The sequence below is a fragment of the Tursiops truncatus genome, chromosome 10 (genome assembly GCF_011762595.2).
Source record: "Tursiops truncatus isolate mTurTru1 chromosome 10, mTurTru1.mat.Y, whole genome shotgun sequence".
NCBI lineage: Eukaryota > Metazoa > Chordata > Mammalia > Artiodactyla > Delphinidae > Tursiops > Tursiops truncatus.
This window is the reverse complement of record NC_047043.1, coordinates 24,641,905-24,665,977: the sequence shown is the minus strand read 5'-3', so window position 1 is coordinate 24,665,977 and position 24,073 is coordinate 24,641,905. Positions and strand designations below refer to the sequence as shown.

The following is a 24,073-nucleotide window of genomic DNA, read 5'->3' as shown; positions in this document are numbered from 1 at the left end:
CGCTTCCTGCCCACACACCCCATGTCACCACACTCCTTTCCACGTTCACACTTCCCTGTTACAGACACCAGTAAAAATGAGGCTTATTACTACCCACCACTCAATGTAACTGACTCCTTCTCCGTCCTTAATTCCAACTCCCTAACTAACTCACATGACCACACGAACAAATATATATCTCAAAAGATATGCAGGAAATGACAGAGTGAAAAATGTTAGAAATGAGGCTGAAATTGATGCAAACTCGTTCTTCATATAAAAGCAAATGTGAGCAATACAAACAAGACTAGTTGATGCAAAGTCTTGCAAAAAATACAGTTGCCAGCAATATCATTATTTTAAAGCGCTCTTATCCTTTTCAGTCTTCAGGGGAGAAACATACTCTAATCAATTCCCAGATAGCCATCTAAGAGGTGGAATAAAATAATGCTTGCAACTTAAAAAAAAAAAAAGCAAATGTGAGCATCCAGATAAAAAGGAATAGAAGGAATTATACCCGAGACAAGCAGGTGAATAATTCAAGGCCTTTTATTCAGTTATTTCAAAAATATTTGTCGATCATTTGTTTCAAAATGTACATTTAAAAAAATCCATACAAAACCGTAATTTGTTTTAAAACCGGACAGAAAAAAAAAGGATTTGGAAAAATGTTCACTGAAAGTAAAAAGAGCCCCCCCCTCCCAAAAAAAACCCTTTTACATGAAAGCATAAATATGGCAGGTACAAATTTTCCTTGAGTTCCTTGTTGAAATTTGGTCCATAACATGAACAGGCTAAAGTAGAAAAACAAAAAAACGCTTTGTCCACATTTGCATTATGAGTTGCTCAGGGCACCGGCAGCCTCAGCTCATCCTTCAGATGTTTGTTAAACAAGAGGAACTGAAAAAAATGAGGTGTGTAGTCTCATTACATAAACACTTGAATCTGTACCCAAGGAAATGGTGGTACTTACAACCAGTCAGATCTGATCAGATGACCAGGGCTGTCCATGCGTGGCCGATTCCCAGGAAAACCTCCTTCCTCTCCACACGAACAAGAAACTCTAGAACCCTTACAGCGAACTGATGGTGATGCCTCAGGTGTCACACGGATCTTATTCCCAGATGCTGACTTATTAATGCCCCATCATGAGGATGTTTTTCCTTTTCAACAGTTTTAAAACTATATGGACTTCAAAGATGATGCTACAGTGTTCCACTTAGAGTGCCACCAGGGTCACAAGAACGACAGCAACAGAGGGAGCGTGGCTACTTTCTTCTGTGGGATGACGACCACCCTCCCGTGGGTCCTGTCCACCCCAGTGGCCAGGCACTGGAAGGGACAGACGGCCTGGGAAAGACCACTGGCTAGGAGAGGTATTGCACAACCCGGAAGAGCAAGGACGAGGCAGGCGAGGGGCGGGCACACTGCGTGGGGGGAGGGGTGCCCTGCAACAGTCCCCCCGGACCCGCGTCAGACGGGCACCTGTGAGCGCCGCTTGTGACCGGGAAGTGAGAGTAAACACCTTACCGCAGAAACGCGGGGTCGAACGGGAAGCAGTATGGATGAGAAGAGGCTAGAGCCAGGGTGCCTCCTCTTTCACGTGCAAGGGGAGCTGGATGAGCAAGGCTTACCACGTGGGCCGAGGCGCGGAGGTCTGGTGCCCCTGGGAGCCCTGAGCTTCTCTGACAGGTAGGTGCCCGTGAAGGGGCCCTCACAGCCACCCAGACACAAGGGAGAAACCGGACACCACCAGACCCGGACAGTGGCGGTGAGGCTAAGATGAATGAGGTGAAACTGTCACAATCCGGTCCCTTTAACGTGGAACTGTGCCAGGGCCCGGGGGGCTGGCCACACAGTGCAAGTGGAGGCCAGGAGACCATGGCACATAAGGCACTTCTGACACAAAAAGATACAGGATCAGCTCGGGGCAAAAAGGGGCTGCAGAGAGCTGGAATCCCCGTGCTTTTCGGGGCCCTCCGTAAAGAGAGCGAGCCGCTGGGGGGAGGGGGCAGGGGACTGGCGGTCACCCTCAGCCTTTTGAGAGGAGTCACTGTTCACGAGAGAACTAGGCTCCAGGGGTGAGCTGGTGAAGGCTCCTCGCGGGGCCGGAGACTCGGCCTAAGTTCCAAGTGATCTGTCAAGACCCAGTTCTCCAGTCCTGCCCAGTCCCTCCTGAGGAGCTGGGCTGTGAGCTAGGATGGCAGCTGGGAGGGGGAGAAAGGCCACTCCCCACAGAAGCAGAGGCCCCGGCCATCAGGAACGGGTTCTGTTCACTGGGACGCTGACGCCCCAGCAGGGGAGTGAGTCCCGTGCAGACCTCCCTGCCTCCCTGGCCCCCAGGCCTAGCACAGACCACCAAGGAGGCTGAAGCCCGAAGGAAACCCTACGTGGTGGGGGGGCTTCGCGCCACTTTGAATTTAAAAAGGCTCCCAGGGACTAGAATTCTGTGTGGAATCGGGAGGGGGCGCACTCTCCACCCTATACCTCTTACTCAGCACTTAGGAGAAAGGTCCCCACAGCAAACGCAGCTGCATGCATCCCAGAACAGCCCGCCCGGCGCCAAGGCTTTCAAGTCAAGAGGAGCATCTGCAGAGGTGGCCAGAGCACAGGTGTCGAGTCTGGTTTCTGAAACGTTGGTAGCTCCACCTTGGGACAGGAAGGGAAAAGGTTCTCCCCAAGATGCAGGTCTGGCTTGGCCTGCTTCTCCTTCCCCCAGAACCTGCCCTGCCTTCAGAAGGGGCACCTGTAACCTACTATAGTGTAGCTATCAGAGCCTGGAGGGTAAAAATAACTTCCCATCACGGAGCCTCCAAGGAGGGGCACTGGCAGCTGGGATCACCCGTCCATCCCCCAGCCTCTCCCACGCCACCCTGCCCGGCGCCCCTGCACGCGTGCCAGCCAGGGATGCTGGGAGGGCGGGGGCTGCTGAGGTAGGTTAGCATCTGCTCTCCTCCTGGCGGATGGCACTGAGTGGCCTCTCAAACTTGGGGGTCTGGCCGGGCCTTCACAGAGAGTGTTTAAGACTGAAGAACATAGAACGGCCAAATCAGGACAAGCCAACCCAACAGGCTCTCAGGACGAACTGGAAGTGAGTTCTTTCGGCCCCTGGTAACATGCTTCGAGCCAGCCTGCCATGGCTTGGCTCTGCTCTGAAGCAAACATGCCAGGCACGCCTGGGGTGACAGAACACCTACAGTTTCCCTCTCACCCTCCCCTCAAACCATTCCTGAAACTGGCCGGTGGGACGCTAGCCTCACGCATGGTCTCAGGGGTTTCACGCAGCAGGAAAGATTTTCCCAACTCTCAATCAGGGACCCAACCCCGTCCTTTAGGAGGTGGCGAGAGTTAGCCCAGCCCCGGGCTGGTGGTACTACCTTGAGGAGGCGCACAGTATGAGGGGCCAACTTACAAGAGACCAAGGGCACACCAAGCACGTGTGCTCTGGCGGCAATCACCTCTGAACGTGAGAAAAGTCACTGCCCGATGGCAGGACCTCGGCTGCAGCTCCCACCTCCCGAGCCCACAGCAAGGAGGCCAGGTACCCGCTGAAGGCATGACTCAGCAGTGCTCCCTGGTGGGGGGGCAGCCTCCTGCACGCAGCAGGAGCAGTGCCAAGGCCAGGGACACAGCCTGGAGAGGACTGGGCCAGGCTTAGGAGGCTGCAGGCTGACGTGGGCTGCACAGCATCCCTGGGCCAAGTAGGAACACCGGCTCAGTCACAGTCACAGCCACAGCCTCGAGCGGGGAGGGAGGACCATTTGACTGAATGGCTGAGGGGTTCCAGACTGGGCCTGCGGGGTTGGTACAAGCCGCCCTTCCACCAACATTCTGCTTTGCAGCCCAGATAAGTGTCAGGGAAGGAGAAGGAAAGATGGGAAGAATTCGCATTTTCAAAAGTGCTGTCTCTCTCCTAAGGGTAATCAAAATAAGAGATGATCTTCCCATCTCCCCGGCCTAATCCTGAACAGAGAGATGAGGGTCTACCAGGGTGTCAGGAAGCAAGTCCCCAGGCACTGGTAGATTAAAACTTCTCTCTGATGCAAGTGATCTGGAGAAGGGAGCTGCCTTGATGAAAAGACCCACTTCCCTGCCTTCTGGGTAATAATCCAGTTTGGTTTCTACTGTGATGTCAGGAAGAGGACCAGCACATCAAATGACACTAACATTCTTGTGCCCACAGCATTCAGGCCTCCTTGCTGAGAGCCTAGCTCCTTGCTGGAGGCCTTGTCTTTGGGGAGAGGGGGAGACCATGTGCGGGAAGGGGGCCAAAATATGCACATCAGCACGGCTGTGTCTGCCCATCTAACCAGCAGAGCGATTCTGAGTCAGCCTGGTTTCAAACCATCTAAAACGCTGTGGGTGTGCTCAGCAGAGGACAACGACAATTCCAAAGGACACTCAGCAAGTGAGGCCAGAGGACAGGGGGCCCAGGTGACCGACCCTGGGGCACCAGGGGCCACGGGGGGCGTAGTGTTCCTGCCGCGAGAGAGATGAAGTCAGGTGCAAGGCCGGCGCCCAACTGGGCTGCCGGGCCTGGGGTTTAGCACCAGCACGTCCCCGGCCAGGCTGCTTTGCTAACTGCTGCTTGGTTTGGTTTTGGACGCTGGTGAACAGTGGGAAGAGCAATGCAGCTGGACCTGCCGAAGAAAGGCTAGGTTGGCGCCTCCATTGTTTCTGCTGCGTTACTTTCCGGGAGGGCCCGCCGCTCTGGTCGCTTTGCCGCTGCTGCTGAGTGGGAAGACTCACCCTCCTTCAGCACATCCCCGACAGAGAGAGCGGGCTGGTGTCCAGGACCGGCCACTGGTGAGCTCTCCCGAGTCATGGGACCCGAGACAGCACCATCCTTCTGGACTGAGTCATCATGTCCCAAAGCCAAATGCCTTGGCGCTTCCAACTAGCAGCGGCCCCGCGGGGCCTCAAGATGGTGCGCGCAGAACTGGAATCATACTCTCGTCAGTTCCTCAGCACCTAGGAGACGACGATCCAGGAGGGCCAGTCTCCCCTCCTGCTGCCCATCCGCACGGGGATCTGCCGCCGGCCCTGGTGGAGGCTCCCCGGCACGAGGCTGCCGACCCGGACAGGTCCTGGGGATCTGGGTGGGGGACGGCCAGCACTACAGGCTTCGCCTCCTCTCGTTGTAAAAATCAGACACAGAAAAATTGCACAGTAAGGTAAATTAACAAGTAAAAAGAGAAGGAAACAGCTGTGAAGGAAGAGAAAGAGGAGGCCAGCAGAAAGGTAACCGTGAGAGGCCAGGCTTCTAGAAAACCCGACACAGGACAGAGGTGAGGATGTGAGGTGGCTGGAGGGAGGGAAAGAGGAAGATTTTTGGTTTTATTGAGAATGGTTCACAGAGAAAGAAGAGAAAGCCAAGACGTAAAGAAGAGGAAAAGGCCCTGTGTGAAGACAGGTTTCTGCTGTGTGAGATGGGGCATCGGAGCAGGAGGGGGGCCTCCCTGCTGGGCCCGCGAGAGCATTCCTGTTCTCAGCACCTCGGCCCTAAGGAGACTTGAGTTTCTTAGTCCGTGTGGAGGTTCCGTTCTCTGCTTTCACCACTCCGTTTTCGTGGTAACCTGGGAATGAAGGGAGACAAACGCAGTGTTTCCGCTGGGGCAGGGGCGGGAGGCTGCGCACAGGATGAGCCGAGGGGACCTAGGCTGCAGCCCCCACAGCAAAGGGCACCAGCAGGCGGCTCCCAGGGGCTCCTGCCCCCCCCCCCCCAGGGTCTTGCTTCACTTGAGGTGGGTGGTCTCCGACTGTCCTTCCGCGGGAGGGGCTGGATGACACACAGCCACCAGGGAACAGGCAGAGGCCCACCCGCCACCCGCCCAGGCCTGAGGTGGGGCCAGAGCCTAGGCCTCAGCTCCTCTCGGGCCCCTGCGGGGCACCAGCCCCCTTCAGCAAAGGTCCCAGGACACGGAATAGTCAGGAGGAGGTAGAGAGGCTGCAGGGACAAGGCCTTACTCTTCACCTGGCGCTCCTCTGACAGCAAAAGCGTGCTTTTCATTGTTGCCCTAAACACCGCGTTTGCTCGCTCAAAGTCAGGCACACCTGGCTGCAGCCCCCCCCACCCCGTACCCGCCCCACCGCCAGCCGGGCCTGACTCCTTGTCACACGCAGCCGCGCACGCGCCCTTGCCGAGCAGGCCACACCTGGAGAGAGGCCGGCGACTCAGGAAACAGAGCCTGGTGCAGACAGGCCCCCAGGCTGGACAGAGAGCGCGGGGCTGGCAGCGAGCGCCCCAGGACCTGGCGGGGGCCAGAGGAGAAGCGGCTGTCTCCCGAACGCTGCCCCCCAAGCACTGTGTCCCCTCAGGCCACCCCTGAAGAGAGAGGCAGAGCCAGCATCCTGGGAGACGGCCAGGCCGAGATGCGGAGCATGGGGGCGGGTGAGGACCCAGAGAGCATCAGACGCCCTTGATGGGGTCCCTGAGGCCACCCTGTGGACATGCTTCCAGCCAGAGCTCCCCACCCAGCCGCTGCCCTGCCCACCGCGGCCGCGAGGGCCCCCGCCGCGTCGGCCAGCCCCACCCACAAGCCGTGTGCGCCCGGCCACGTGCCAGTCAGGCCCTGGCACGAGCCGAGGAGCCCGGGGCCTGGGAGGAGGTGGGACGGGGCAGGCCTGGTCCAGGGCCCTGGGGGGGGTCCCCGCCCGCCCCGCCCGGACCCGGCACTCACCCGACTCCCTCTTGATGAGCCTGGCTGCCAGCCTGGGCGCGGCGGGCACTCTGCGCTTGGCGCTCTGCTCGCTCCAGTGCTCGCGCCAGTGCCGCAGCTGGGAGTGGATGAAGCGCCACATGAGCCAGGCCTGGGCGGCGCACAGCAGGAGCAGCATGCACAGCCTGTGGGCAGAGGGCTCGGTGGGCTCTGGCTGCACGTGCCCTGGGCAGGGGGCAGGCCAGGACCCCGCGGTGCCCGGCCCGCCACCACCTCCGGGAAGAGCGTGGCCCGTGCCGGGCTCCGCTCCAGTGCCTCAGGGCAGGCGGAGGGACCAGCGGGAGGAGGTGACAGATGTGGGTCCAGCTCCTGTCACACCACCCCATGCCTGCTGGACCCACAGCGCAGAGCACGGCCCACGTAAGCCCCGTGTACGTCGGAAGGATTCAAGTGAACTGAACTACAATGCAGCAGAAATAATTCTAGAAGTGCGGCTTCTCACCCGGCGAGCCACGTAGAAGCTGAGCAACCTGGACAAACCTCTGACCCCTGCTGGGCCCCGGGTGTCATGGAGACCGTGGCCTCCTCGCTGCCCTCCTGGCCGCTGTGCGAGGCCACTGGCCACACCGTTGAGAACACGCTGTAAAGAGCCCACGCGTGGTTGTAACAGCCAACTGAGAGGCTGGACGTGAACCCGGCACCCCCAGTGAGGCGCAGGCCAGGGGAGGAGCTCCCAGCGGCACCAGCACCAGGCCTGCAGCCTGACGGACCGGGGCCAGGGAGGGAAGACGGATGTGATGGAAGCAGGAGGCTGGCATCTCTTCTCCCCTCGGGCCAGATGTCTGAGATCCCCCCCCTGAACATCACGGTGCGGGAGACCCAGCGGTCTGCGGCCTCCTGACCTTCGGCAGAAGTTGTGCCGAGTTCGGGAGGCTCCTGCCCAACTCACCTGCAAAGTAACGTGTTGAAGTTCCCTTTCTCGGGGTCAAAGGCCTGGTTTTCCACGCGAGCGAGGCCAAAGCCAATGGCCAGCACGGCGAGGGTGAGGATGAAGAGGCGGGTGACTGCAAATGCAGCAGCCCAGGCGTTAAACCTGCCCGAGGAGCGGGGGACGTACGTCAGCCTTCAGGCAGCAAGCGGGGAGAGGGTCCAAGGGTGGCCGAGGAGGGTGCTTGAGGGACGAGGTGTCCAGAGTAAGACGCTCCAGGAAAAAATAACCCCAGGGCCCTGCCTACCGCCAGCGCGGGGCCCTCCCCTTCGCCGGGCCTCAGCCCGTCCACATCACTCACAGCTTCTCGTTGTTCTCGTCTGCAAAGTAGCAGAGCCGAGCCGTGTGGAAGAGGAACTCGGTCGAGTACTGCAGCAGGAGCAGGACCAGGCCCAGGCGGCTCAGGCTGTGGAGACACAGACAAGCCTCACAGTCCCCACGAGGCACCGCGAGAGCGGGGGGCAAGGGGCCTGGGCTCCTCTCTCCACTCCCGCCCTCCCTGCGAGCCCCGCCTCATCTTTCAGGATTCAGATCTGCTGCCACACCTTCAAGAATTTTCCTTAATACCGACATGTCACCTGTCCCGTCTGGGCCCAACGCCCCTCCTGCTCCCACTGTGGCCCTGGCTGCCTTCGCAGCACCTGTCACTCTGTGTTCATCACCTGGCACGGGACCACGCACAGAAAAGGTGCTCAGAACAAACTGCTGAGCTTTGCGTGTAGAAATATGAGGGATTGGCGGGAGGAGATTCCTACAGTCTGATTTTTTTTGTCATCCAAGTCTTCACAGCCAAGAGGTATACGAAGAAGCAAAACTCAACACAACATCAAAATATGTGCTAGTGAACCAACCTCTTCAAACACGAGCCCCCATTCCCACGCCCCCTGCTCACTTCCGGTCACGATGCTCTTACTGACTTTCCCAGGCAGTCTGCTGCCAATGGTCGGCTGTGGTTCAAACAGACGCAAGAAGGCTGCACAGTGAAGTTACAGGTGCTGCTGAGCAGGCAGGGCCTTGGGAAGTCAGGGAGATACTGGGGGGCTGGGTGGAAAACCCGCGGGCCATGCTGAAGAGGGACCCCGTGATTCCACCCAGGGGGACCAAAGAAGTGTGGAGTCATTCAGGAAAGTCACTGGATTCTGAGAACGGTCAAGAGAATGATGTGAAAACCCAGTGTCTCCACACAGCCAAAGGTGGCCAGCAGGATCCTGCCCTTGACCATCTCAAGCCTTACCGCCCAGCTCTGCTCCCACCTCAGGGCCCTGACCCTGTGGGTCCCCTCTCCTGCACAGCTCCGCCCAGGTATCCACCTGCCTGGCTCTGTCACTCGCGCCTCTCTCTACCCGAGTCCCCTCCTCAGAGAGCTCTTCTCACCACAGGGGGCCAAGTGGACGAGTCAGCCGTCCCATCACCCTGCGTTACTTTCCTCCTCACACTTAACCACCTGGGGAAACTCTCTCATTTCCTTATTTATGGTCCACCCCCCGGCCCACAGAGCAGGAGAGCAGGGCCTTGTCTGCCTTCACCCAGATGGAACTGCCCCTCCTGAAGCAGGGCTGGGCCCACGGGTGAGTGAAGGCCCCCAGGGCCCAGCTCTCCCCAAACAAGACCCCGCATCGCTGGCCACTTCAAAGTTCTGTCTTCCTTGGGAAATCCTGCAGCCGAGGGTCTCTCCTTTCCCCACACTCACTCACTTCTGAAAACTAGATTAAAAGGAGTGGAGAGGGGCTTCCCTGGTGGCGCAGTGGTTGAGAGTCCGCCTGCCGATGCAGGGGACACGGGTTCATGCCCCAGTCCGGGAGGATCCCACGTGCCACGGAGCGGCAGGGCCCGTGAGCCGTGGCCGCTGAGCCTGTGCATCCGGAGCCGGTGCTCCGCAACGGGAGAGACCACAACAGTGAGAGGCCTGCGTACCGCAAAAAAAAAAAAAAAAAGGAGTGGAGAGAGGCGGCCGCACCTTGAGCCGGGCCGGCCTCGCTGGGGCCGGGCCAGCGTGATTGCGAAGGACCGGCTGCTCTGCCTTCTGTTCTAGCCTCTTTCCAGAACAAGAACTCGGCCCAAAGAGGGTCAGACCCTGCCCTGCTCCTCTCCGTCCCCATCCTCGCGGCACGGCTTCCTCACACCCACCCGCCCACCCGTACAGGAGGCTGCGACACAAGAGCAAAGCTGCACCTACACGGCCTCTGCCCCTCAGAGGCCCAGCCAGGCACGGATGCCGCTCTCGGCCTCCAGAGACCACAGAGCAGACCCGGCTCCGGTCCCCCGGGTCAGTCATTCTCACGGGATGCCTGCCATGCGGACCGAGGAGACCCCGGGCACCTGAGCAGGTTATACAGCGCGTGCTCTCCTATACCGCAAAAGCCAAGCCCAAGGAAAGTCCAAACTAGAAGGACAGGTCCTGCTCAGCAGTGATTCTCTTCATAACAGAGACACTCAAGGCAACAGCAACTCTGCTGACGTGAGGACAACCAAGCAGTGATGACTCTACCCTTCATTACAAATCGAAGGGAAGGGGAGTCCGGGGCCACGAGCTCTGACAGCGCCGCCGGCGGGATGCACGGGGCAGGAGCCCCGCTCAGGCTGCCCTCAACCGGCAAAGCCCTGGTTCACGGCCCGCGTCCCTGGGATCCTTCCCTGGCCCTGTCTCGGGTTGAGGTAGTCGCTCCTCTGGGTTCCCACGGCAGCTGGTCCCTACGGTAGCACAGTGCTCATCCCACTAACCGTCTTTACCTTTGTCTGTAACTGTCTCTCCTGCTCGGCAGAGAATGATCCAGTAACCATAAAGGAACCCTCCATTATCCATCTGTGTGTTCCCAGGTCTTACCATGGTGCTCGGCACACAGTAAGTGTCTAAGAAATGCCTCCTGATTAAATGACTGTGTGGAGAGAGGCACAGACATAAAAGGCAGGGAGATCTGGCCCGCTCCGGGTGTCACTCACTTGAAGAGGTACGCGCCCGCAATATGGACCAGGTACAGGCAGATGTACTGGAGCTGCCGGGGAATCTCCTCCTGCAGACAAGAGAGGCAAACAGGACATGTGCTCATTCCCTAACTGGAGATGCAGGGGGAGGCAGAGGAACAGGGGGAGTGCAGAAGGACATGGCAGGCCTGCGGAGCGGGGCTGCCAGACAGCCCCAGGTCCCACCGGGGACACGCGCACCTGGCTGCACAAAGTCTGAAGGCGACTCAGTGGTCAGGGGGCGGGACTAGGTTGAGAAAGAAGAGACAGGGACTGGGGAACAGGGCTTTAGGAAATCAGCCAGAGAGAAGCTTTAAAAAAAAAAAACAAAACTGAAGGAAAGGCAAAGAACTCTCCATCCGCTCCCCCGAAGATGAGTCAGGCCCCCCAAAGCCACATGTCTCGTGTGGGAGTCTGACAAGGCAGCCCCCCTCCTGGAGGTCATCAGGGAGATTCCAACAGGCACTGGCTCAGCATCTCACTCAACCCGCCAACACACCCCCGTGTCCACCCCCACACGTGGGCGGCCAGAGGGAGGGCCAGCAGCATCAGAGGGGCCACCAGTACTCACCTTCCGTACCTTCTGGAAGTAGAGCTCAGGAAGTGCGTGCAGCCAGTAGGCCAGCTGGCACAGGTAGAAGAACTTCACCTGGAAGCTGGAGACAAGGGGGCCAGTCACCCAGAGGGATGGAGAGAAGGGCCTACAGGTGCTCGCCAAGCACAGGGTGGGGTGGGGGCAAGGGCCAGGCGGTGTGAGGAGCTGGGCCGAGAGGGAGGAATGGAGGGGCGGGGGCATGGTGAGCTCCACGCCCGAGCCCAGGACACTGCTCCACACACAAGACCATGCACGTGGAGGGACATGGAAAGTCCATGAAAAGACACAAGAAGGATGAAGAGAGCAGAGGAGGGAAGGCTGAGGAGGGGGCTGAATCCAGAGCGCTGTCGGGGCAGGAGATGGCAGGTGGCAGGAATGAGCTGAGGAATAAAGGGGTCTCAGCACCAGAGGGAGGACCTAACTCTGCTCAGTCCCCAGTGCTGCTGTTCTAAGGGCCGTGGTCTCTGGGGGATGTGGGCCCAGCTCTGCCCTCCCGGTGTCCTGTCGGCGCAAGAGAGGAGGGGCACTGCCTCCCGTGGAGGCCTGAGGGGAGATGTGTGCAGACGTGTGCAGGTGCCAGGAGGGCGCAGCCCAGAAAGCTCCGTGCAGAGGCTCTGCTTCCCCGCCCCTCCCAGGCGCTGTAGGAACCTGCTACAGACCCAATGTTTGCACCCCCTCGAAATTCACACATTGAAATCCTAACCCCTACGGTGATGGTACCGGGACGTGGGGCCTCTGGGAGGTGATTAGGTCACGGGGCTGGAGCCCCCCAGAGTGGGATTAGTGCCCTTGTGAAAGAGGCCCCTCTCTGCTTCTGCACGTGAGGACACAGAAGATGTCATCCATGAAGCAGAAAGCGGCCTCACCAGACACTGGGTCTGCCAGCCTCCAGAACTGTGAGGAGGGGATGTCTGCTGTTTATAAGCCCCTGGGAACCCTGCCACCTGCGGTGCTCTGTGAGGGCAGCCTGGGCAGAGACAGGACCCTGTGCCCAGGCTCCTGCAGTTGACGTGTCATTTCAGGAATTGCCCATAAGAACACGGGGAGGAAGCAGCTCCCAGACGTCTGCCTCCACGACACTGGGCCCTGCCAGGCTCGGGGGCGCTCTGGTCCTCGGGCTCGCCGGCCTGTGTTCTGCCCACATTGTGGGGCGAGAAGCCAGTGCACCAGCCCGCTCCTCCCTGGGGACCGAGGGTGACAATACTCACGGGAGGTACACATGCGGATAGTCTTCCCAGAGGCTCCTTGGGTTTGTTAAATATCCTTCCTGTAGTGGACGGGAAGAGACGGCGTTTAGAAATGTGAACGTGAGGCCTGCTGGGCGGGCCCGGGGGTCAGGGGTCAGGGTCAGGGTTGCACCTAGTCCCCAGCTGCCAGCATGAGGAAGGAACAGGAAACATGAACATGGAACCCCTCTGGCACTTGGCCCGTCTCTTTACTATGGAAGAGAGCCGTGATGTAGGAGGAAGAGCCCTGCTCTGGGGTCAGAGGACCCGAGTCTGACTGTGGGTCTGACACTGATCAGCTGCGTCCTCTGAGCGAGTCGGTCTCCCTGGGCTCCAGCTGGCTCCTCTGCAAAACGAGGATCAAAATACCCTCCAGAGTTATTGTTAGAAATAAATGTGACAGTTTATGTTTACGTGACAGCGTCGAGTGTTATGCCTGGCCTGCAGGCACTCAGGGAATGCTTGTAGAGTGAATGAGCAAATGGACTCCAGAGCCACCGTCCCCCGGAAAAACGAAAAGCCTACTTTGGCTTTTCACACCACCACAAATAAAAAGTATGGCAGGACCCCCCAGGCCTCCCCAACGGGCCTCACGTGTGACACGTATCACATAGCACCATCACTGCCGGCCGCCAGGGCTCTGCTCGTGCCTTCTTTTCTGGCTTCTTTTTCTGGCGCCTCCTTGCATCTCCAGTATCTAGCCCAGGTCCTCTTACAGAGTAGGGGAGGTGACCTGAAAACCCTCCTGTTACAAAACATCTGGACATGCTGGATGCAATCTAACAAATGTTCTTTTCAATGCAAAGCTGAGCTCACAATAAGAAAGGGAAAACCCGAGGGCCCAAGAGGGTAGGGAGCTAAAAGCCTGAGCGGGTGAGGCTGTAGGGCCAGAGCTTTCGCGCCTGCGTGGGAACAGAAGACCCTTAAAGGGCCAGCACCCCAGAGAAAAGGGAGACTAGGAAGGGTCCGACGAGCAAGGCAGGGAGAAGAGGACCATGTCTGCTCACCCGGGGCTCAGGATGGAAACAAAAATATGACCCCCTGAAAATCTGTAACTTCAGATTCGCTTTCACGTGGGTTTGGAGCTCAAATGGACATCACCTGTGTGTCTAGGCGCCCTCACGCTAAGAACTTGGTATTAACAGTATCTGTGGGCCGGTGAGGCCATCGGGACGTACTTCCATCCGAGAACGTACAGGGTTCTCACACACACAACCTTGCTAAAGATGAGTTTATAATCCAAGATTACAGAACATACGCGGAAACGGCCCACCATGAGCAAAAGGAGGCTGACGCCACGCGATGCTCAGAGAGGGCGGAGGAGGTGACGCCAGCCTGACCTCCTTTTAGAAACAGGGAAAGGAGGGAGTTCCCAAAACAAGGGGGCTTCTTGGCAGCACGACTGAATTCTGAGCTGCGCCTCAAGCCTCCTGGTCCAAGCGCCCCAGGCCTGGCTGTCCTGGTGAGTCAGAAATAAACCAACCGACTGGTGGCTTTGATGAGGAGGCCCAGAGCCTCAGATGTTCCCACCGGGACTGAGGACGGGGCTGCCCTGGGCGGGGAGGAGGCCCAGCAGTTCCCAGAGGAGCCTCCAGGTGACTACTGGAGCCTCAGTCATACTCCCACCCAGACCCTGAGTCCCTAAGTGCCCCTGGACACTTCAGATACGACCAGGGCCTCATTAGCACAATGACTCAACAGACGGGTCCCATCAGGCGCAGGCCCCAGGGCAGTCACAGTAACTTAGGTTTGAAGGAAAGGGTCTCCCCACCAGACCCTCCCGGCCACATTCCATCTCCCCCTCAGAGTCCGGCAGAGGTGGGAGGCTCTGGGGCGCGCGGGGGTGGGAGGAGAGGGCTTTTCCGCACCCACACTGGGGCCACCCCTCTCTGCCCCCCACACGCCGCCTGCATCAGATGCCGGCCCCGGGCACACAGGTTCACGGCCTTCGCCCTCCCTACCCCCCTTTTCCAGGGAAACCGAAGTGGGGAGGCCATTCCTTCCTAGAGGAAACACCAATGTATTTAAGGATGAAAATGGTACTTCTGGGATCGAAGTGGGAGAAGAATTTCCGCCAAAAAGACTGGCCAAGAAAAGCAGCCCTGACAGAAATCTAAGAGCTCAAAAAGCCCAGACGATCCTGTGATTTTAAACAGGGACCCTCCCCAGCTTGGCGCTTTACTTAGGAGACAAAGAAATCAGAACTGTGAAGCCAACCAGCAGAGAAAACGCCCCAGAACAATGCTGCCGGCCTGTGAGGGGCAGTCCCGGGCGGAGGGAGGCAAGCAAGGCGGCCAGAGGAAGAATGACTCACTGAGAACAGTCTTTTCCAGACCTCGGGCCAGGCAACCGCCCAGGGAGGCTGGGCCGGGGCCCCTCGGAGCTCAGCACAGCACACCGAGTGTGGGCTCGCCCCCAGATCCCACCCGCCAGTGGGCCTGCCGTCTGGGGGGGCGGCCTTTAAGATCCTCTGTTCTCTCCTGATTCTACAAATCAACCAGGAGCAAGGGAGGCCTCAGCGGGCTGGCACACCCCCTCCCCTCCCCTGCAGTCTTCCTTTCCAGTGGATGAACAAAAAGCACCACAGGAAGAGAGAGCAGTATCTAGTCCTGACACAGCCAGCTGCTGCCTGGACCCAGTGGTCCTTCAGGAACACCCACTGCTGAGGTTCTGCTGCAGGCAGTCTGTGTGTCAGAAGGCAGCCCTTACCTGAGCCCCTGCCTCAGAGGCGCTCCCGCTGAGCGCTGGGCTGCAGGTTTAAACTGTGAAGGGAGGCACCCTGGGAAGCCAGGCACCCTCCCACCCTGCTTTCCCAGTACAGCGTTTTGCTTCCCCTGAACGACGAACAGTAGCTGAGAGCTAGACTAAAGGTAGGAGGTCGACATTCTTATTAAATTATCAGTTGGCCCATCTACGACCCCATCACCCTGCCTGGATCAATGCAGAGAGAAATGTCTGAATTCAACACCAAGATCAAGCTGGTTATTTCGTGGGGGGAGGGGTTTAGGGTCAATTTTTACTTTCTTTTTCAAACTTTTATGTATGGCTTATTTTTTTTTAAATGATCATCTATGATGTTCATAAAAACAAGCAATTCATTACTTTAAAAACTGTTGAAGGTTGGAACAAGAAGAGGCATTCGCAGTCGACTTATTCCCTCTCAGGACAATATTGAGTGAGCACCTAGCGTGCACCAGGAACTGCGCTTGGGGGATAGCAGTGCGCACGGTGCCTGCTCCCAGCAGCTCGGGGGCTAGTATGAGGGAGAGGCAGGCAGCAGAGAACACACAGCTCAAGAAAATGCCACAGCAACAGGCGTGGTGCAGCAGACACAAGTGTGCGGGGAGTTCTCTGCGGAGGTTACGTGTAGGTGGAGACCTGGATGGCACGGGGTGTCAGGGGACAGAGCACTGCAGCAGAGGAAGCACCCCTGCAAAGCGCAGGAGGCAGGAGAGCCAGGAGAGTCAGAGGAACAGTGGGGCTGGGGCCAGCGGGCCAGACAGATAAGGCCAGCAGCACCCGGAGCACAGGAGTGAGGAGGGAGACCCACTTCAGCACGAGCGCGACAGGGGATTTGAGGCAGGGGATGCGAGACCTGGTTTATGTTCTAAAAAGATCTGTCTGGCTGGGCAGACGATGGATTGGGGTGAGCGGACACAGGAGTGGAAACGGCCTCCTTCCGGAAGTGGTCCAGCAAGAGATGCAGCTCAGGGCCTCCTGACCGTGGCACTAGTGACACCTGGGGCCAGACTGTCTTTACTGTGGGGACTGTCCTGGGCACTACAGGACATTCTGCTGCATCCCTGGCCTCGACCCACTAGATGCTGGTAGCATACTGTCAAGCATCCCCTGGAGAGACCCATGGGCCCGGGGGCAGAGGTGCAGGCAGAGAGCAGCGACAGACGCTCCATGTGCTGGTGGCAGTGGGTGGGGGAACCTGCCGATGGACTGACCGGAGAGCGAAAGAGAAAAATCGAGAACGAGTTCATCATAACAGAAACATAGGATTTAAAAAACTAGCTGTTTTCACTCCTTTTACAAAATGACCCTCTCTTCTTCAGTCACCTTCACTCCGTGCAGAATGGCCTGGAGGGAGCAGGTGAGGTCTGAGAGCCACACGATGTATCAGGACCTGGGGTCACTGGAACTTTCCAGGCTCCCTTGGTCTCTATTCTCCTTCTGGAGATGCTGAGTGGAGACCTGGCTATCACCATGGTAAAAGCCTGTTATAAACGTCCCCAGAAAAGCGTAGCAGCTCCAGACTAACGAGCATCATTTCTAAGCCCTGGACGGCCCAGGAGCCTTGCACACTCTGGAACTGGGGGGAAGTCCCTTGGCTGTTGGCCTGCGAATCTGGTGAAACTGGGTCACAGCTGGGGTGGACGGTGGGTTGAGGCAGAAAGGGCAAAAGTGATTCAGAGATGAGGCAACGCTTCTCCTGCAAGAGCAGTTAAATGTCCGTGGGACCCGAGGGCTGTTCTGCTTCAAGGCAGCTCGGGGTCTCCAGAGGCCGCGTAAACCAAACACCCAGTGGCTGGGAGAGGCCTGAGCCCAGCCGTACCTAGACTTCCCGGGGCCGCACGTGTGCTGCACAAAGGTAGGGGGCGCTACTCACACAGACCACACACAAAGTCTGCCCCAGGGGGAGTATAATGTGGCAGGCCTGCTCCAGAGCACAGAGGCCTTGGGCCCTGCATTTAAAATTCCTATTGTTCTGTGATTAAATGATAATAGAAATAAAGGTAATATACAAAAGGGCATGCTGAGTCCAGCTTTGAGAATATGGATTCAGCGTTCAGCTCGCAGACAGATAGGTTGGTCTTGAAGACGGGAAAGCTCATCACTGTTGCTAAGGAAGGGGAAGGGGGTGAGAGGTCAGGGGAGGCAGGGAAGGAAGCTTCTAGGAGGTCACAGGGTTGCTGAATTTTCCAAGCCCTGGCCCTGGATTTCTCACAGGACAATTCTAGCTCCTGAGGAAGAGACCCGGTTACAGACAGGAGGTGCTCCAGGTTGGGGGGGATGGAGGGGATTAAACACTTCCTAGGACGACAGGCTTGTTACAAAGGACCCCGAAAGGCTGTCCACATTCCTTTGTACGAAGGAATTTTGCTGTATCAAAGGTTGCTTGAAATAAGAGTATTCTTGTGCAAAAGGGGAGATGAGTCAACTGTCTGGTCCTCCAGGCATTCGTAGAAACAGCACTGACTCTGACGGGACCTGACATGCACGCAGGGGGATGCTGGCCGAGCCTCGGCAGGCCGGTGTGGTGCAACAGAACCAGACCCTCAAGTCCAAGGCCTGGCCACTTCAGAGCCACGTGACCATGGGGCCTGAGCTTGGATTTCTTCAATCCATAACACAGGTACTGGAATGAACATAAAACTCAGCTCAGGGGACAGCACCGTGCGAGGGCCCCAGGACGGAACACAGAGCTGTGGAGCTATACGCTGTCATCACCGTGACATCACATCATAACGACAACAAGTGTTTACTTCTGGACCAGAGGACGCTCCCCAGCTATTAAACAGCATCTAAACCACTGACTCCTCTCTCCCGGCGATAACATGGCAGCCCGGGCCCCAGCCATCAGCAGCCCCTAGGACCACTCACCGTGACCACCACGTAGAAGCACCAGATCACCGAGCTGAGGTGAAAGACGACCAGCTGTCCAGATTCGTTGAACTTGCTGTGCTTGACCTTGGAGAGGTGAAGCCGTTTGCTGATTTTCTAAAGAAGAGAATCCTGCATATTAACATGAGTGTACAGGTAACGGCAGGTTTCAAACTCCTGTTTTCTCCCCACAAAAGGGCTGAAGTTTGAAGCCAGCCTCATCCAAGTTATTTCATGGAAGCCTCGTGTGTGCGTATAGTGTTTAGTTTAAGGCAAGCATTTTGAGAAAGCGGCGAGATGAATGTCTTTAGCTGAGATGTAAAGAAAACATCCCCCAAGGGTTGCTGTGTTCGACCCCTGAGGACATCGTGTCGTCATACCTCAGGCAGCTCCCTCCCGTTAATAAACACTGTGGTCCCACGTGCTACGAAGGCTTTGAGGGGGACGGAGATCAAACTGTGGTGCAGGAGATCCGGTTGCTGTAGGACCAACCAGGGCCTCCAAACAAAGCGGAAGCCTCACAGCTGCAGCCGCTCCACCCGCCGAACCCCCCCAGCTTCCCATCTCGGAATCCAGACACGTCACTCACGTCTAAAATGTACTCCTGCACCACAGCGTGCAGGATGATGGTGATGAAGATGTAGAACAAGACTGTGACCAGGTCCTTCGGCCCGTAGTGGTAGTGCACCGTCTCGCCATCTGTGGAGGCAACGAGAGCCACGTCAGCATCCCTGGGTGAGGAAGTGCTCTGGGACCCAAAACTGAAAGGAGATCTGGAGCAGAATGTGCTATCAAACGCTTCCCTTTGGCTGTAACCCCAGACTTAGAGGATGTTTTTCCCGAGAACCCCACCCACCCTCTGGACTTGGCCCTTGGGAGCACCAGTGCAGAGGGGAAAGGAGAAGCCAGCACACGGCATATCATGACGATGTCTCCTGATCGGGGCAGGAAGGCACAGTGGCTGCAGCCAGCAACTGGAGACCACCAACCTCCATCATTCCCTGGCTGTGTGACTATAGAAAAGTGACCAACCTCTCTGAGCCGTAATCGCCTTCCCTGTAAAAATGGGATTGCAGTTATACTTCATCGAGGAAGCATGATGCAGGGTTAAGAGTGTGGACTCAGGACTTCCCTGGTGGCACAGTGGTTAAGAATCCGCCTGCCAATGCAGGGGACATGGGTTTGATCCCTGGTCCAGGAAGATCCCACATACCACGGACTAACTAAGCCCGTGTGCCACAGCTACAGAGCCTGTGCTCTAGAGCCCACGAGCCACAACTATCGAAGCCTGCGCACCTAGAGCCCGTGCTCTGCAGCAAAGAGAAGCCACCGCAATGAGAAGCCCACGCACCACAACAAAGAGTAGCCCCTGCTCTCCATAACTAGAGAAAGCGCGCAGCAATGAAGACCCAACGCAGCCAAAAATAAAAATAATTTAAAAAAAAAAAAAGAGTGTGGACTCAGAAACCTGAGCTTGTATCAAAGCTCTGCCATTTATTTCCTCCCTCTTTGTTTTTATTTTTTTGATATTGATGGTTTTTTTTTTTTTTTGCCAAACCACGCAGCTTGTGGGATCTCAGTTCCTGGACCAGAGATTGAACCCAGGCCACGGCAGTGAAAGCCCAGAATCGTAACCACTAGGCCACCAGGGAACCCACACCTCCCTCTTTTTCAAAAAAATTGAAGTATAGTTGATTTATAATATTGTGTCAGTTACAGGTGTACAGCAAAATGGTTCAGCTATATATATTTTTTAGATTATGTTCCAGTATAGGTTATTACAAGATATTGAATATAGTCCCTTGTGCTATCCATTAAATGCTTGTTGCTTGTCTATTTTATATATAGTCGTGTGCATCTATTAATCCCATACTCCTAATTTATCCCTCCCACCACCTTCCCCTCTGGTAACTAACTATAAGCTTGTTTTCTATGTCTATCTGTTTCTGTTTTGCAAACAGATTTATTGTATTATTTTTTAGATTCCACATATGAGTGATACCATATTTGTCTCTGACTTACTTCACTTAGTATGATAATCTCTAGGTCCATCCATGTTGCTGCAAATGGCATTATTTCATTCTTTTTTATGGCTGAGTGATACTCCATTGTGTGTGCGTGTGCAAAACTCCTTCTTTATCCAGAAAAAAAAAAGATGAAAACTTTAATTCAAAAAGATACATGCACCCCAGTGTTCACAGCAGCACTATTTACAAGAGCCAAGACATGGAAGCAACCTAAGTGTCCATCAACAGACAAATGGATAAAGAAAATGTCATTTATTTCCTGTGTGACTCTGGAGCACCTCTGACCTTTCTGTGCCTCAGATTCCTCATCTGTAAAATGAGGATAACAGTTCCTGTACTGCAGGGTTACTGTGAGAATGAGGTGACTTCAAAAGTGCAAAGCGCTTACTTAGAATAGTGTCTGGTGCACAGTAAGCGCTATACATGTATTTGCTATTGTTTTTGTGGTTGTTGGGCTATTGTGAGGATTAAACGAGATAATCTGTATGCAAGATACTTATCAGTGCCTATAACCATGGTAGGCATGCACTAAATAGTAGTTTAATAAAATATTATTTCGTAGTAATAAATTAGATGGAATCCCAGGTATCTAAGTTTTGTAAAGCTCTGCTACTACAGCCTCTCTCTCCGCGGACAGAGGAGGATTCGTGCCTTCGTTCCAGTTGGCAGGCCTGGATCCCTGGTGCTCTGTGGCCCGCCCTCCCCCAAGCAGACACATTGGCCCCCTTTCCAGCTGTGCTGCCTTCGTGCTGAGTCACACATGAGTCATCTCTCTTTGCTGGGATGCGTTTACCAGAAGGCAGGCCAGGGTGGGTGAGTTTCAGGGTGGCTGCAGAGCGAAGCAGAGCTGATTGGGTCACTCTGGGAGTCAACCCATGACCCCGCCACCCTGGACTGGGAGAATGCACTGGTGGTCGGGGGGTGGGGGTGGGGTGGGAGGGGGCAGTAAAGACATGGAGCGCATGAACTTTGAGATCAGACAAGCTTTCCCTTTTCCTCTCCCTCCTACCTTCCACAAAGACCCTACTCTGTGAGAGCCACTGGGCTAATTATTGAAACACGGAGATAAAAGATGCTGCCCTGGCTTCAGAGAGCACAGACCAGTGAGGAGACTGACAAATAAATGTACAATGACCTACAGACAGGCAGACAGCCACACAGGGAGCCAAGGCAATGGAGGGCCGACTCCAGCTGGGGCAGACCCTCAGGGTAAACAGGAAGATATAGAAACTTGAGAACAAGCTGGGGCAGTCAGGTGTGGGGAGGAGGGCATCCTGGGCGGAGGACGCAGCATCTCAAGGATGCAGGCAAGGAGGATGCAGTGCTGCAGGCAGCCAGGGTACCACGTCAAGGGGTGTGGACTTTATCCTGAAGGCAAGGTGGAAACATCAAAGAATTCAAACTCAATAGGAAAATGAACAAATCTGGGCTTCAGAAAGTTTACTCTGGCAGCAGTAAACAGCATCGTGCCTGGAGGTAGACACCAGTGATGCAGGTAAGGAACCACAGGGACCTGAATTAAAGGGGAAAACGGAACAGGGAGGGAGGAGGGCCATCAGCGGCAGAGACCTGGTAAGACTAGGTGACTGACCCGGGAAGGGACTGAGATCAGGGAGGGGAATCAGCACCGAGGACCGAGGAGGAAACATGCGAGGAAGGGAAGAGATGGGCATCAGCACCGAGGACCGAGGAGGAAACATGCGAGGAAGGGAAGAGATGGGCATCAGCACCGAGGACCGAGGAGGAAACATGCGAGGAAGGGAAGAGATGGGCGTATGGGTCAGCCTCTCCTTCCTGCCCTTCCATCATAGGGCTGGCATTACCCTTGCCCTGCCTTCTTCATAAGGGAGGATCAAAGGAGACTAATTAGATGGCAGCATATTTTGAAACTATAACTAAACACATGCAAAGTTTCACTATCGAGAGCAGCCTTATGAGGCAAAATAGGATTTATCCTCAATCAAACGAGCATGGTCCCAAAGCAGTTAAATGACGTGTCAAGACTTTGGATTATCCATCTTAAAGCCTCTTCAAATCACCTCCATTCGTCACCCCATATACTATGGTTCCAAAGAGATGTGACCAGAGCTTTGAAACCTTCTTGAAACAAGAATGGATGGATAGACTAATACATTCTCTTTTCCTTTGCTGATGAGAGCTCCTTGCATGTTTATTCATCCACTAATAAACCACGTGCAGGGCCCCGTGCTGGGGGACAGCAGGGTACGAGGGCATGGCCCTGCCCTCTCAGAGCTTAGCCAGTGCACACCAAATTCTCTACACCTAAAAACCAGAGGCCAACAACAACAGCAAAAACAAAAAACAACCAGATTGAAAAATGGGCAAAGATTTGCCGGAATATGGATGGACCTAGAGATTATCATACTAAGTGAAGTGAGTCAGACAGACAGAGAAAGACAAATATCATGTGATATCACTTATATGTGGAATCTAAAATATGATAGAGGGGCTTCCCTGGTGGCGCAGTGGTTGAGAGTCCGCCTGCCGATGCAGGGGACACGGGTTTGTGCCCCGGTCCGGGAAGATGCCACATGCCGCGGAGCGGCTGGGCCCGTGAGCCATGGCCGCTGAGCCTGCGCGTCTGGAGCCTGTGCTCCGCAATGAGAGAGGCCACAACATTGAGAGGCCCGCGTACCGCAAAAAAAAATAATAAAATAAAATATGATACAAACGAACTTATGTACAAAACAAAAACAGACTCACAGACACAGAGAACAAACTTATGGTTACCAAAGTGGAGAGGGAGAGGAGGGATAAATTAGGAGTTTGGGATTAGCAAATACAACCTACTATAGATAAAACCATCTCAAACCCATGAGAATAGCCACAATTTAAAACCAAAAAAACCAAACAAACAAAAAACAGAAAATAACAAGTGTTGACGAGGGTGTGGACAAATTGGAACCTTTGTGCATTGTTTGTGAAAATGTAAAATGGTACAGTCACTATCAGAAACAGCAAGATGATTCCTTAGAAAACTAACAATAGAACTACCAGATGGTCCAGCAATCCTACTTCTGGATACAGACTCAAAAGAACTGGAAGCAGGATCTTGATGAAATATCTGTACACCCAGGTTCATAGCACTATTCACAACAGCCAAAGGTAGAAACTACCCAAGTGTCTATCAACAGATGAATGGAAAGACAAAATGTGGTCTATACGTACAACAGAACATTATTCAGCCTTAAAAAGGAAGGAAATCCTGTCACATGCCACACAGAGATGAACCTAAAGGACATAACGCTAAGGGAAATAAGCCGTCACTAAAAGACGAATACTGTATGATTCCATCACAGGAGCTTCCCAGAGGAGGAAAATTCACAGAGACAGAAAGAACGGCGGTTGGCAGGGGCTGGGGGCAGGGAGGATGGGGAGTTGCTGTTTAACGAATACAGTCTCGGTTTTGCAATGAAGAGTTCTGGAGGTTGCACAACAGTGTGAATGTACTTAGCACGACTGAACCGCACACTCAGAGATGATTAAGATGGTCCATTTCACGGTGTGTGTATTTCGCTATAATTTAAAAAAAACACCAGGCCAGGTGTGATCAGTGCTGTGATGTGGCAGGAAATGAGGAGGGGCAGGGCCCTGGGGAGGAAGGGTCACTGAACGCAGGCCAGAGAGCTGGTGAGGGTGGAGTGGTCCGGGCGGAGGCATCCAGGGAAGGTCCAGCTGGACAGAGGATTGGCGTGACCTGCAGAGCAGGGGTGGGCAAGCCATGCCACGGGGGGCTCCCCCGACAGGTCGTGGTAAGTCACGCTTCCAAAGGCAAGGGAAGGTTCTGGAGGACTGAGTCACAGACGCGCTCTTCCTGCCAGGTGGATGGGCTGGGGGGCCGGAATGGGACCGGGAGGGCAGTCAGGAGGCACTCACAGGAGCCCGGGCTGGGGGGTGGGAGCGCCCTGCACTCAGATGGCGGCAGTGTGGTGGAGAAGACAAGTTGGGAGAGGTGTGGGTGATGGAACCAAAAGGACCAGCTGGCAGACTGGCCGTGGAGAAAGACC

At 55.6% G+C, this 24,073-nt stretch overlaps 1 protein-coding gene across 12 annotated transcripts in view; it reads right to left on the bottom strand.

Annotated features, from left to right (window-relative positions):
- Positions 1-512: 512 nt before the first annotated feature.
- The window catches only part of TRAM2 (translocation associated membrane protein 2), a 156,255-nt gene continuing 132,694 nt past the window's right edge, over positions 513-24,073 (bottom strand). For 5 of the 12 annotated variants that reach the window (XM_073810617.1, XM_073810608.1, XM_073810609.1 and 2 more), the window contains 10 exons: positions 18,608-18,717; positions 18,019-18,135; positions 12,391-12,449; positions 11,159-11,243; positions 10,567-10,637; positions 7,928-8,032; positions 7,588-7,731; positions 6,660-6,823; positions 6,135-6,230; positions 513-5,555 (listed from right to left, as the gene is read on the bottom strand). In XM_073810617.1, coding sequence (XP_073666718.1) covers positions 6,154-6,230; positions 6,660-6,823; positions 7,588-7,731; positions 7,928-8,032; positions 10,567-10,637; positions 11,159-11,243; positions 12,391-12,449; positions 18,019-18,135; positions 18,608-18,717 — 932 coding nt within the window. In that variant the 3' untranslated portion in view covers positions 513-5,555; positions 6,135-6,153. The other 7 variants (XM_073810610.1, XM_033864106.2, XM_073810611.1 and 4 more) reach the window with 6 other exon arrangements.